The sequence below is a fragment of the Triturus cristatus genome, chromosome 9 (genome assembly GCF_964204655.1).
Source record: "Triturus cristatus chromosome 9, aTriCri1.1, whole genome shotgun sequence".
NCBI classification, from domain to species: Eukaryota; Metazoa; Chordata; class Amphibia; order Caudata; family Salamandridae; genus Triturus; species Triturus cristatus.
Genome location: NC_140592.1, coordinates 1,043,048,107 through 1,043,062,605, shown reverse-complemented (window position 1 = coordinate 1,043,062,605; position 14,499 = coordinate 1,043,048,107). Strand labels below are relative to the sequence as shown.

Genomic DNA, 14,499 nt, shown 5'->3' with positions numbered 1-14,499 from the left:
GAACCATTTTTAAAGCAATTAAAATTAAATTTAAAATAATAAATAATTTTTTGAGTGGGTATGGTAAGTCAAAAATTTCATGGTCCCTTTTTTCCACGTCTCCACAATCACATTTTCAGTTTTTCATTGTAGTCTCTCAAGGACCTTGTAATGTGATAATTGATTTTTAGTGGGTTTTTTAAAAAAAAAATAATAAAATTACGCGTACCGTACGCGTACGGTAAAAAAAAAATCAAAAAAAAGTTTCAAAAACATATATAAAAAATAGATGAAAGGTAAGGTTGGCTCTTAAAAGAGCTGTTGTGTTCATGCAGGGACAGAGGAAAGAAAGAGTGGGAATATTAGTCTCTACGACAAATGTGCTGATCTATTTTATTGTTCACTAGGGAAACACTGGTCTCCCTATCACAAATTAGATCATGACAAGTGGCGCACCGTATTTCAACCCTCAAAAAACGATGGTTGGTTTCCAGAGGAGAAGAAAAAGGAGATGCTCCCACCACAGATGAAGGGCTCACCTGACCTGCAGAAGAAGGACTCGGCCCTGCAGATGATGGACCAGGCTGAGCTGCTGTGGATGTGCTTGGTTGACTTACTGAAGAGTTACCTTCAGTATGTTGAGCATGTGTCCTTTTGTGTACATCTTTAAGGTGTCTCAACATGGTGTGATTCCCGAAGGAATACTTCTTGTTGGGATTCCCTCTTGAAAGTACACGGCCACACAGCTTACAAGTCACTAAGGGTGCATTTACCTTTTTCTTGCCCTCTGGAAAAGTAAAATACTCCCATATGAAAGAGGTCTTTTCTTTCCTCCTTCTCTGCCTCAAGGTAGTGCTGCTAGCCTCATTCTCAGAAGAGCTCTGCTGTTCTGCCATCGTATCACAAAGACAACCCAGCTCCTTCTCCTAAGGGATCACAAGCAGAAATGAGGGGAATGGGTGTGGTGTAGGAGAGTTCTAGAACTGAAAGTAGTTTCAACCAATCAAAAGTTGTGTTTCATGATCACATGACCAACCGTACGCTTACGGTGCGCTTACGGTACGCTTACGGCAAAAGTACGCATGCGCGTAAAAAAGACACGCGCTCGCGCGCATGCGCATAACAGTCACTCCCCAACACTTCCGCGTAACGTGCGCGTGTAGCGTACACGCGTACGCGCCCCACGCGCAGTACGCGCGGCTACGGAAATTGCGTAACTACACGCAAACAGCGTAGATAAATTACGGACATTGCAAAAACCGTACGCTTACCGTAAGCTTACCGTACGCGCACTAAAAAAAGAAAAAAAAAAAAATATTTTCAAAGTTATACTAATATATCTTACCTGTTTGGTAAAAAAAAAAAAAAAGAGAACTTGAAATATTGCAGATTTTTTAGAAAAAAAAAGTGTTTTAAGAGAGAATAAAAAGTTTAAAAAAAACTTGTTTTTTTTTTTAAAAAAAAAACACATTTAATATAAGAATTTATAAAAAAAAAAATCATAAAAAATCAATAAAAAAAAATATGGGAATCACATATGTTACAGCTAAGAATTAGCATTTAAAAAACCTTGCAAATTCCCTGAAAAAACCATAGGTTTCACACATGTTATAGTTAGGAATTAGCATTTAAAAAACCTTGCAAATTCAGTGAAAAAACCATAGGTTTCACACATGTTATAGTTAGCTGGACATTTCACTCGTAAAAAACCAATGAAATTTCCCCGTTATAGTTAGTTAAGCTAACTATAACTCGAGCGCCCGCAATCCACTGCTGATGACATCACATATTACATCACTCATGACATGGTCAGTGACATCACTCATGACATCACTGATGACATCATCCTTGTGATAGAGTGGCAGACCTCCTCTCACCCTAATATAACCTTTGATACACACATTCAAAAATAGAGACTGAAATTTTCAAAAAAATGGACATACCAATACCAATTACAACAACCTCTTCAATAATTCTAAGATCCACATAAACATCCACTTATTCACCAACAGTCCTGTACAGTCACTCATTCGTGTACTCACACATCATATGTACTCATACACCTAAACATCCTGTAACACAATGCCACTCATCCATAGAGTTACTCACACACATAGTTACTCATGCTAATAAATCAAACCTCCATTTACTTGCATATACAGTTATACACACACCACCACACTTACTTCTACGGAAACTTACACATACTTAGTCTTTTAAACAATCACTTATTGAAACACATACTTATTCATACAGGAACTCTTTCAATCTCTCACTCTCACATACACTCACTTATATACACCAATAGTCACATATACTAGTTTAAAACATATGTAGTTACTCATAGAGACACTATTGAGACAGCCATTCACTCACTAACACACCCATGCACACACTCTTCCACCCATACAGTCCTGCACATATGCTGTCTTCAACACATACAAACAGTGAGTTACTCATTCATGCACTTATGCACTACGTAATACCCCCCACTGAACCATACAGACACTCAGACACTCATACTGATACTCAAAAAAACAACTAATAACCTATATAGACACTCATGTTGCTGCTCACCAACCCATGCAGCCACTTATACACAAAGTGAGAGACTGATACAGGTATTTACACATTTAAACATTACTCACTTAGCCATGTATTCAATAAGATACACTTAACCAGTCAGTAATACAAACAATTTTTCAAAAACAAATCATCCATTTAGACACTTATATACTCATTTATTCCTCCATTGACTTTGAGATATATAAAACATATTTTATTTTCAAAAAAACACACATTCACTGGATGATGTCATCAGTGATGTCATTTGAGATGTCATCAGTGATGTAATATGTGATGTCATCAGCAGTGGATTGCGGGCGCGCGAGTTATAGTTAGCTTAACTAACTATAACGGGGAAATTTCATTGGTTTTTTACGAGTGAAATGTCCAGCTAACTATAACATGTGTGAAACCTATGGTTTTTTCACTGAAAATATATATATATATATATATATATATATATATATATATATATATATTTGTTTTTTTTTAAATCTTAATTTAACTTACAGATGTACAGTGCAATATCGCATTTCAATGTAACCTTTTCAATCTCCCTAGGGTTCACCTACTATCAGCTTCCAATGCAGGCATTTCTTATTGGATCCACATCTCTCAAGTAACATGTATATCATCTGGCAGTTTCTGTCCCTTTATACATCGCACTCCTCGTATATCTTAATACAGTTAATATTTCAACAGATCCCTCTATATTCTGCTAATCTAGCCCATACTTTCCCCCACTTCATATGGCATCCCCTACTTTGATAAACCGCCTTCTCTGCTGCGCTACACCAGTCAAGGTCATTTTTCCATTCAGTGTCCTTGGGAGGGAGTGATACTCCCAACTCCTTGCTATGTTTCTTTTGGCTATTTCCGCTGCTAACAGCCACTGCTTAGTGTTTTTTGACCATGTGGCTTCCCCTGTCGCACATAAAATAAGCCATCTTGCATCTAGAGGGATTAGCTGTCCCAATAATGCATTTATCACTTGTGTAACTTGGTTCCAATATCTCTGTAACACCGGGCAGCTCCACAACCTATGAAAGAAGGTACCCACTTCCCTGAGAAGGTACCCACTTCCCTGCATCCCCTCACATAGTTGTCCGAGTCGACTATGCCCATGCGGTGTAGCTTCCTCCGAGTCATATAAGATCAATGTAGGATTCGAAGTTGTATGAGGCGGAATCTCGAACTTATGGCAGCTTCTCTATGACTTCCTCCCAATCAACATCATCCTCCAGGATCCCTATATCCCCCTCCCATGCCTCCCGTAGTTTAAGTGGGTCGGCAGTATAATTCATGATCTTTTTATATATGTGGGAGATGGGTTTTTTCACCATTGTGTCTATTCTCGTGTAACGGCGTGTACTCGGGAAGCTGCTCTCCCATCTGGATGTGAAGCCTTTTAGGTATGTTTCAACTATTGTTCGGTTTTTGGCATTTGGTAGTCAGCTTGTATATCTTGAAAGTCCACCATTCTTTGTCCCTTCCAGACATTCCCCAGATATTCTATGCCCAGCAGGGCCCATGCACGAAATCCCTTCAGAGCACGTACCTCACTTAGAGGGTCACTGTTCCATAGGGGTTAGTTTGCCATCCAACCCCAGGAACTTGGCCACCTCTCTCCAAACTGATAGTTGCTTGTGTGGGTTTTGGTAAACTACTTGTGAGTTCTTTACTATATAGCGCATCTTTCTGTCCCATTGCCTGATGATCCACTGGGTACGCCGTTTTTCCTCTACCCGCAAATACCCAACCATTAAGCGAGACCAATTGTGCGGCCCAGTAATATTTCCGATTGTCTGAGACTGCTATACCTCCTTCGTATACTCCTCTTTGTAGTTTATGCAGTGCAATCCCGGAGTGTCCCCCATCCGACAGTAGCAGCCTCACTTCAGAATCTACTTTGCAAAAATATTTAACTGGTATCCTGTAGAGTGCGTTTTGCAGGACATATAGTAGGCGTGGCAGCGATATCATTTTAAGGGGGGCAGCTCTTCCTAGTAGTGAGTGGCAACTTTCTCCAGTGTATGACATCCTGCATTAGTGTATGTATTTGAGGGAATAGGTTATCATTTAAGAAGACTGCCTCGTTATGTGATATTACTATGCCCAAGTATTTGAATGTATCCTTGATCGTTATCATGTGTCCGCTGGGTGGCATAGTCGGTGCATCTCCTGCTAGAACAAATGCAAGGGATTTATCCCACTTTATCTGGTATCCAAACAGATGGAATATGTGGAGTGTGCGGTGTATTGTCGATCGAGGTTTTGTAGCATATAAGATGAAGTGATCTGCATATAATGAGATTTTTTTCCTTCTATTCGCGCCCCCCACCGTGATTTCTTTTATTAATGGGTCTCTTCTGACCCATGCCGCTAAGGGTTCAAGTGCGAGTGCAAAGAGCATAGGTGAGGGTGGGCATTCCTGTGTTGTACCCTTGTTTAATGTCACTTTCATTGATGTCACACCATTCACTCTCATCCGAACCAGGTAACTTGCGTATAGTAACCACACCCAGGTGCAAAACTTGGATCCTAGACTGAAACGTTTCAGTGTCGCAAAGAGAGAGTGCCATTCTATGCTGTCGAACGCCATATGCTCAAATAAGAAAAACAGCACTGCGTTTTCTGTTGGTTCATTCTCAGTCACATGTAGGGCCCCGGAAATTGTCTAGTGCTCCGCTGCGGCATAAACCCTGATTGATCTCGGTGAACTAGTACCGTTATTACTTTAGCCAAACTAGTCAATAGACCTTGGCCAATATTTTTTCTTTTTTTTTTTTTTTTTTTTTTTGAAACCGTTTATTACAATCTCAAATAGTTACAAGTATGGGCCTACAACCTTCTGGCCGGCCGCTAGAGTAGCAGTAGCATATGACATACATACAGAAAATCTCTTGGCGGTGCGAAAAGAGTAAATGAGGAGATATCAGTAGTGCAGGCCACATAACTCCGAACCAACAATACGGTTTCCTTTTGTCAAAACACAACAACACAAAAACAACCACACCCGCAAGGCAACCCGCAATCCCAAGTGACAGCACGCGCTCCTTAAGTGGGGGACCCCAACCAATCGCCAAACTCTGAAGAGGGGAATGAGAACAGATCAGGGACTGGGGAACCACGTGCCCATGGCTGGGGGAGGGGGTCGGCTAGGGGGACGGAGCTGGTGAAGCAGCCGGCAGCAGCGGCGGCTCGCAAATACCCCCGCGATAGGCGTTCCAGGGGCCCCAGATTTTCACCCACGCCCCAGGCTTACCCCTCGCAACATACACCACCTTTTCACGAAACATACACCAATCCATGTGTTCTTTCCAGGCCGACACCGCCGGAGGCCTCTGGGATCCCCACAATTGAGCAATGTCACGCTTAGCGATCATGTATCCCAGAGTCACCCACCGCGTCTGCGGAACCGAGTAGTCAGTTGGCTCCCACACATTCAGCAAGCATCTCCTCGCTTCAGGCAACAGCGCGACACGCGTAACCACTCGCAGGACCTCATGCACACCACGCCAGAATCGCTCCACCTTTGGGCATTCCCACAGAATATGCAAGAAAGTTGCCAAAGCACCACAGCCACGCTTACACAGTCCATCCTCAGCTAAGCCCATACGTAGTAGCCTTGGCCCCGTCACATAGACCCGGTGGAGGATCTTAAGCTGGACGAAGCGAAGGCGAGCCGGGATGGCCACCTCCTTCGGAGAAGCCACCGCGGACATCCAGTCCTCGTCGTCCAACTCCAGCCCATCGGCAACCCAGGCCTCGCGGAGGCCAGTCAGCAGGCCCGATCGGTCGTTAATCAGTTTTTTGTATATGAGGGAGATCGTGCTGTCTGGGACATGGCCATCCAGCACTCTGTCCTCCAGGGGGGAAGACTCCGGAATGGACGCGACATCCGGGAAGACGGAGCCCAGCGCGTGGCGGACTTGTAAGTACCGGAAGTACTCACTGCCTTGCAACTGAAACTCCGTCTGCAGCATCTCGAAAGTTTTGAATCCCCCCCTCGTCCAGAGATCTCCCACTGTGCTGATGCCGATCGTGTCCCATTTCTCGAAGCCCTTCGAGGTCCACAATTGGCCAATATTTTTACCTCTGCATTTAATAATGAGATGTCAATAGGAGGAGCACTCTTCGTGCTGTTTGCCCTGCTTTGGAATGAGCACTATTGTGGCTAGTCTTTGATCTTCCAGTAGTTTGCCCCACTCCAGCGAGTCATTGAAAATGTCCAGCATGTGCTGGGCCATTAATGTCACAAGTCCTTTGTATAATTCTATCGGCAGACCGGTGGGGACAGGTGCCTTACCTGACTGCAGTGCCCTGATGGCCCTGCAGATTTCTTCTGTGGTTATGTCTGCATCCAAGTCTCCACGTTCCTCCCAAGTTATTGTGGGGTGGTTTGAATCTTTTAGGAATTCTATACAGTCTATTTAGTTCTGGTTGAGGAGGTTTGATATATCTGCTCGTAGTATTTTGTGAATGCTTCTGCTATGGCCTAATTTGTCACATATGTATCCCCCTCAGAGGAGTTCCGAGCTTGAATACCCAGCTACTCGCCTTATCCCTTTTTTCCAGCCACGCCATCAATTTGGTGGCTTTTTTTCCTACATCGTACAGTTTCCTCTGTGTTGCTCTAGCATACTCCTTTGCTTTTTCTTCCGCAATATCCAGCAGCTCCTGCTGCTCGATGCGGATTAAGTGCCTAGTCTGAGGGTTAGGTCTTCCAGATTCAACCACAGTTGACTCCAGCCGGGCCAACTCCTGCTCTAGAGTTTCGCATTGGAGCTTCCGCTCTTTCCTCTGTCCTCCTGCCAGGGCCTGTATGTGTCCCCTTATTACAGTCTTGTAGGCTTCCAATAATGTGCCTGGCGAGTCTACTGTCCCCCGGTTGTCCTGTAAATATTGTGTGGCCCGTTCTCTAATTTTGTCTTGCATAGCTTTTTCTTTGAGTAGCCATGGATCAATACGGGGTGGTAAGCTATTAATTCGAACTGGTCCTAGCATTCGCACCTCAACCGATAAAGTGGCCTGATGTACCGCTTGCCTTGTGTATTGCCCCTCCAAAACTACCCACTGTGTCAGAGTGCGCCATTTTAATATATCATTTATGCAACACCTTCAAATTATCGTGCACCTCCATACACAGTGTATTAAACTCAGTGGCCCCACTACATTAACGGAGTTGCACTGCTTATATACTTTATTTTATATTACTTGTACTATCTAAAATAATAGTATTTACACTAACACTTATAACAGCGCAAATCACATGATTTGTAAGAACACAGTACATGTTAGCCACACTTTATTAACTAAAACTTGTTACTATCAAGTTTAATACACTGGGTATAGAGGTGCACGGGTTAAAATAATTTGAGGGTGTTGCGTAAATTATCAATTCACAGTACAAGTTAAGAATTTATAATTTGTTGTGTAGTTTGTTTGCTTTGTATGTAAAGAATAAGTAAAGTTATAGATATTTAAAGGTGGTGTGTAAAATATAAATCTAAGATATAACTATAACTTCTTTGTGTAGTTTAGGTTTGGTTTTTATAGAAAGAGTAAAGTGTTCCTAACTAAAACAAAGGCTAAAAGTTTTTGTGTGTGTGTGTGTGTGTGTGTGTGGGTGTGGGTGTGTGTGTGTGTGTGTGTGTGTGTGTGTGTGTGTGTGTATATATATATATATTCACTTAAAAAACCATAGGTTTCACACATGTTATAGTTAGCTGGACATTTCACTCGTGAAAAACCATTGAAATTCCCACGTTATAGTTGGTGCAGGCAACTGTAACTCACGCGACCGCAATCCTCTGCTGATGACGTTGGATATTGCATCACTGTATTTAGACACTATATTACAAATATTTTTTTTTCAGAAAGACACATATGTCATCAGTGATGTAATATCTGACGTCATCAGCAGAGGATTGCGGTCGCGTGAGTTATAGTTGCCGGCACTAACTATAATGGGGGAATTTCAATGGTTTTTCACGAGTGACATGTCCAGCTAACTATAACATGTGTGAAACCTATGGTTTTTAAAGTGAATTTGTACGGTTTTTTAAATGCTAAGTTATGTATTTATTTTATTATTTTTTTTAAGGTTTTTCACCGTGCGCGCCCACGTTACGCAGTTCGCGGAATTTTTCCGTTTCTACCGTACGCGCACGCTACGCGTACTCCGCGATTTTTCGCAAAAAAATTAAAGGAAATTTGGTCCTTGGGGGTCCTTCTGGGTCCCCCTGACAAAGGCTAGGGGGTCAGGAACTGTCCACCCTGCCCCTTTTCACGCTCTCCACCTTTGTTTTTCACCCCCTCAGACTGCGAGAGACAAAATGGCGGCCGACACTTCCTGGTTTCGACCGATTCGAATGTTTACTAAGATCTAACAACCAATCAGAATCACGCTCGTGCACGGTGCGCGTATATATATATATATATATATATATATATATATATATATATATATATATATATATATATATATATATATATATATCCTACTGGCGGTCGCCAGTAGGTAGTTATAGTTAGGACCACGTTTCCATAGGAAAACCTCAACATTCTATTTTGAATAACTTTGGCGCCGGTCGACGAATCCTCGCGAATTTCTCAAAATAGGTGGGGCGCTACGCTCCGCTCCTACCCTGAAAGTCTCGGGGGGGATCCGTCAAGCGGGGGCTGAGATAAAAGGGGGGTCCCAAAACGCGTTTTTCCCATGCATTTTTCCATAGGACCTTTAGAACGAGCTACAGCCCGAACGGCTGAACAGAATTACTCAAAATTTGGCAGAGAGGTAGTCCCTAGGTCAAGGAAGTGCCTTTTGTAGGTTTGGTGTAAATCTGTTCAGTAGATTCTGAGAAAATAGCCTTTAAATCAATATATATATCTGAGCCCGCTTACGGTACGCTTACCGTACGCTTACGGTAAGCGTACGGTGGCGTGCGCGAGCGCGATTCTGATTGGCTCTTAGATCTTAGTAAACATTCGAATCGGCCGAAACCAGGAAGCGGCGGCCGCCATTTTGTGTATTTCACTCTGAAAAAAAAGAGTGAAAACAAGGAAAGGGGGCAATGAGGAGAGTTACAGACCCCCTAACATTTGTAAGGGGGTCAAAGAAGGACAGAAAAGTACAAAAAAAACATTTATTGATTTTAAAAAAAATCACGGGGTACGCGTACGGTAAGCTTACGGTAAGCGTACGGTAGAAAAAAAAAAAAATAAAAAATGAAAATCAGATTTAAGTGTTTAGATATTAGGGGGCTCTAAAAAGAGCCGTTGTGTTTATGAAATGATTTTTTAGTGGTACCTACAAGTAAGTACCGATGCAGAGTCTAAGGTTCAAGAGGAAGACTCTGTTCCCTTCATCAGTGAAGTGCACACCATCTCCTCTATAAATGTCTTGCATGTCATAACGCAAGTTGTTGTGGTAAATGGCACCCATACCATAGTCACGGAGGAAAGCAGAAACAGATTTGTTGACGTGCTTTCTTGCTTTGTCATCGCACCGCGTGCCCACCGTGCGTGCACGGCACTAACTGCGTAAAGTGGGCGCGCGGTGCGCGAAGCGCACCGCGTGCTCACTGTGCGCGCACGGTGCGCGAAGCGCACCGTGCGCGCACGGAACGAACTGCGTTAAGTGGGCGCGCACGCCACGAATGGCGTAAAGTAACTTAGCATTTAAAAAACCGTACAAATTCACTGAAAAAACCATAGGTTTCACACACGTTATAGTTAGGAATTAGCATTTAAAAAACCTTGCAAATTCACTGAAAAAACCATAGGTTACACACATGTTATAGTTAGCGGAAATTTTACTGATAAAAAACAAATGAAATTCCCCCGTTATAGTTAGTGCAGGCAACTATAACTCACGCGACCGCAATCTTCTGCTGATGACATATGTGTCTTTATGAAAAAAAAATATTTGTAATATATGTATAGCTAAAAATGTATGGAAGAAGACATGGGCAAATAAGTGTCTAAATACAGTATTAGCATCAGCAGAGGATTGCGGTCGCGTGAGTTATAGTTGCCTGCACTAACTATAACGGGGGAATTTCATTGGTTTTTTATCAGTAAAATTTCCGCTAACTATAACATGTGTGTAACCTATGGTTTTTTCAGTGAATATATATATCCCTATATGCTATTTTCTCAGGAAATACTGAACAGATGTACACCAGACCTACAAAAGGCACATCCCTGACCTGAGGACTATCTCTCTGCCAAATTTCAAGTAATTCTGTTCAGCCGTTCGGGCTGTAGCTTGGACTAAAGGTCCTATGGAAAAATGCATGGGTAAAACGCGTTTTGGGACCCCCCCTTTTTCTCAGCCCCCGCTTGACGAATCCCCCCGAGACTTTCAGGGAAGGAGCGGAGCGCCCCACCTATTTTGAAAATTTCGCGAGGATTCGTCAATCGGCGCCAAAGTTATTCCAAATAGAATGTTGCGGATTTCCTATGGAAACACGATCCTAACTATAACTATCTACTGGCGACAGCCAGTAGATGATTGATATATATATATATATATACACAAAAATTGAAAGGCCTTGGCTAACGCCAGATGTAAAAGCCTGACTTAAGATTAGAATGTTTATTCCCTTTGATTTTTGTCTACCTTTGTCTTGCCAAACGAGGAATGAGATACAAGATCAATGTGTGCGAGAAAGAGATTGCACATTAAAGTAGAACACGTTTCTGACAAAAATGATGAGCAAGTCCCTAATGCTGTATTTCAGTTACTCTACTCTCAAACAAAGGTAGCGGAATTCGATATCAGAGTATCTCTCGTATCTGCTACACTTAACAAGCATTGGCAAAGCCAATAGTTCTGCTGTTGGCATCCAACTTTTTGGAAATTCAGATTTTGTTTTGTCATGGTTTTCGTAAAACGTAACTATTCAAGCAGCTTCCGGGCCCCCCCTCAATCTAAAAAATGTATATATAGGAAAGCACGGATGGGAGGTAGATCTTTCATGCTCAGGGCATCCTCGAAGGTAGCTGTTCGCGCTCTATAAATGGCAGTATTATTAATATATATAAAATATTTGGGGGTCTCAAAAGCTAATATTATCTACTTTGTGTGTGGGTTTGTTCTTGTAAAAGGGCAGCACACCCTAAGTCATAGTGACGTCAGTCAGTGGCTGAAGTGGGCTGACGCATTGCCCTTTGCATGCTGGAGTGGATGGGAGAAAAATGTAAATTACACATACTAATGGATGGAGTCTGGCTGAAAACCCCTATAAGTAAGTATGTTATACACATAATTTCAGTAAAATCCAAAGGTCTTGGTTAACAGACTTAAAAAAGCCAATTGCCCTGGTATTACCTGCCTCCTTCATGCCTTTAAGAAGGAAGGAAGGGCAGGAAGGGAATGAAGGAAGGAAGGAAGGAAGGAAGGAAGGAAGGAAGGAAGGAAGGAAGGAAGGAAGGAAGGAAGGAAGGAAGGAAGGAAGGAAGGAAGGACGGACGGACGGACAGAGCAGTTAGGGTTGGCTAATATTCAGAGTTCATGTGAACTGGTGTGAAATAGCAGCAGTCAGATAAACAAAGGCTAGTCGAAAGTCATTTACACCAGCATTAGCAGGAAATAGGATCTGATAAAGCTGGACTATCTTGAGCTCACGTCAAAAGCGCCCTGCTATCGCATCAGGTTCTGAATGCAAAGACAACACTAACATAATTATAAAGTGAAAACACTGTCACTGAAGGGAACTACCTTGTGTGTAGATGTGCTCCTTGTGAAAGAGTAAAATGCAGTCACTCCAAGTGAAGTTGGCCTGTGGCTTAAGTAGCCAGACCCATTGCTCCATGCTGTATGTTGTAGTGGGCTGAAGCAAAATGTGAGTGAGGCAACAACAGACCAATGGATGAAGAGAGGTGGTTGAAAGGCCCTTTACGTAAGTTTATCATATGTATCATTTTAGTAAAATCAAAAGGTCTTGGCTAACACCAGATCAAAAAATAGTATTCTCAGCAGAGAGATTTCAGAAAGTAAAGTTTTGCGGGTTTTTTTCCTAGGTGATTATTATGTTTTGAATGGCAACAAATTCTGGATTACCAATGGGCCGGATGCCGATGTTCTGATTGTTTATGCCAAAACAGACAATAATCCTGAACAGCCAGCTCGTGGAATTACTGCATTCATTGTTGAAAAGGTGAGCCTCCATTTTTCCTAGAGCACCTAAAAAATGTCAAAATTGGAGTGTAATGCTAGTTGCAAATTTGCCACCTTCATAAACGGAGAACTCCTTTGTTATCAAACTGTACCCTGCTCATCGTGGTGTTGTGTATTCTTATACACAATGAGTATTTCTCGTTTTAAACATAGATCATATACAATATATGTAAATAAATATACAGGAATCTGTAGGATCTCCAGATGTTATTGCTTCCAGAGAATGTTCTTATGCAAAAAATATATATGAAGCATTTCCTCCCTTAATAGAACTTTTTCTCTATATTATTTCCATACTTAATTGAGAATTAAAACGAGGCTAAACAAATAACTGTGTTCAAAATCCCTTTAAGTTTTTTTTAAAGAAAAAATATGTTAAAAATTGGGTTAATGGGGCATTGGTGTTATAAAAGAAGAATCTCAGTCATTTTAGGGAAACTGATGCTTGAAATCCTAGAATGAAGTGCAGAATCAGTTAACCTCAGTTCATTGTACCCATTCTGCTGATCTATGAACACAAGCTAAGCAGTCCCTTTCAGTTTTGTGTTACTTAAATTGGTTCTGGAAGGTATTTTTACCTTCTCCTGATGTCTTTAGATACTACATTTCTAAAAACATTTTGGGAGACAGTAACCTTCTTTTTGTAGTGTTTACCATACCATGCTTTTCCTCTACTTTACTTTCAATTACCCTAGTAACGCTTTTTAGGTTGAGCCTGTGCAGCGCATGCGCTGCTCTGCGCGGCATGCTGTATTCAGGTATGGACTTGAAGCTCCGCCCACTCTTCTCCTATATTTTTCATTGGCTTGTGTTATTGTTCTTTGTAAACTGTAGCTTTTTATTGGTCAATAGGCTTCCTCCTTAGTACTGCATTGTCTCATTTTGTAACCTCCCAGCAGGACACCCTCTATTACATGTGTTGTTACTCGGTAGGCTTTAATTACAGCATCTGAGCACTATTTGGTTAAATGGTTTTCTCCTGCCTGAGACTCGCTCCCCCGCACTGCTTTTTTTTCCAGAGCACGCCACGCTGATACAGTGGTGACCGTGCCTTTAGTTTGTTGTTTGCAGCGCCAAACACGTCCGCATGGTTTTTTTTTCTTCTATTTGTTCACTTTTTGTTTTCAAGTGCCCCATACCGCGCTTTGACTTTAATGTAGGCCACACCCCTTTATTTAGAAGCGGCTCGTCTAAAGAAAGGTGCGCAGCTGCTATTAATGTGAAACTGCGGCATGGGGCGCTTTTACAAATAAAAGCATTTGTTTGTCAACTTGACAAACAGATGCTTTTTTTTTGTAAAAGTGCCCCATGCAGCACTTTCACTTAAATGGCGGCCGTGCCCCTTTCTTTAGACCCGATTCGCCTAAAGAAAGGGCCACGGTCGCTACTAAAGGGAAAAAGTGGCATGGGGCGCTTTTACAATAAAAACATCCGCTTGTCAACTTGACAAATGGATGCTTTTTTTTGTAAAAGCGCCCCATACCACGCTTTTGCTTTAATGGTGGCCTCGCCCCTTTCTTAAGACGAGCCGGGTCTAAAGGAAGGGACACGGCCTCCGTTAACGTGAAAGCGCAGCATGGAGCGCTTTTACAAAAGTTGCATTCCAAATGCAATAGGTCTCGCATTTGTGAGTGTTTAAGCTATTGATATCGTCATTTACAATGCCAATAGCTCAAACTCTCATAATTGCAAGACCTATTGCATTGCAAATGCTTGTTGAGCATTGTTCCTCTTGCCTTAGAACAAAGTATGGTAATGAACATACTTCA

General features: G+C 42.1%; 1 protein-coding gene across 1 annotated transcript in view; it reads left to right on the top strand.

The window, feature by feature from the left end:
* The window catches only part of IVD (isovaleryl-CoA dehydrogenase), a 314,006-nt gene that overhangs the window by 204,005 nt on the left and 95,502 nt on the right, over window positions 1-14,499 (top strand). Inside the window, exon 6 of the mRNA XM_085626876.1 lies at window positions 12,574-12,710. Coding sequence (XP_085483002.1) covers window positions 12,574-12,710 — 137 coding nt within the window. The remainder of the gene's footprint in view (window positions 1-12,573; window positions 12,711-14,499) is intronic.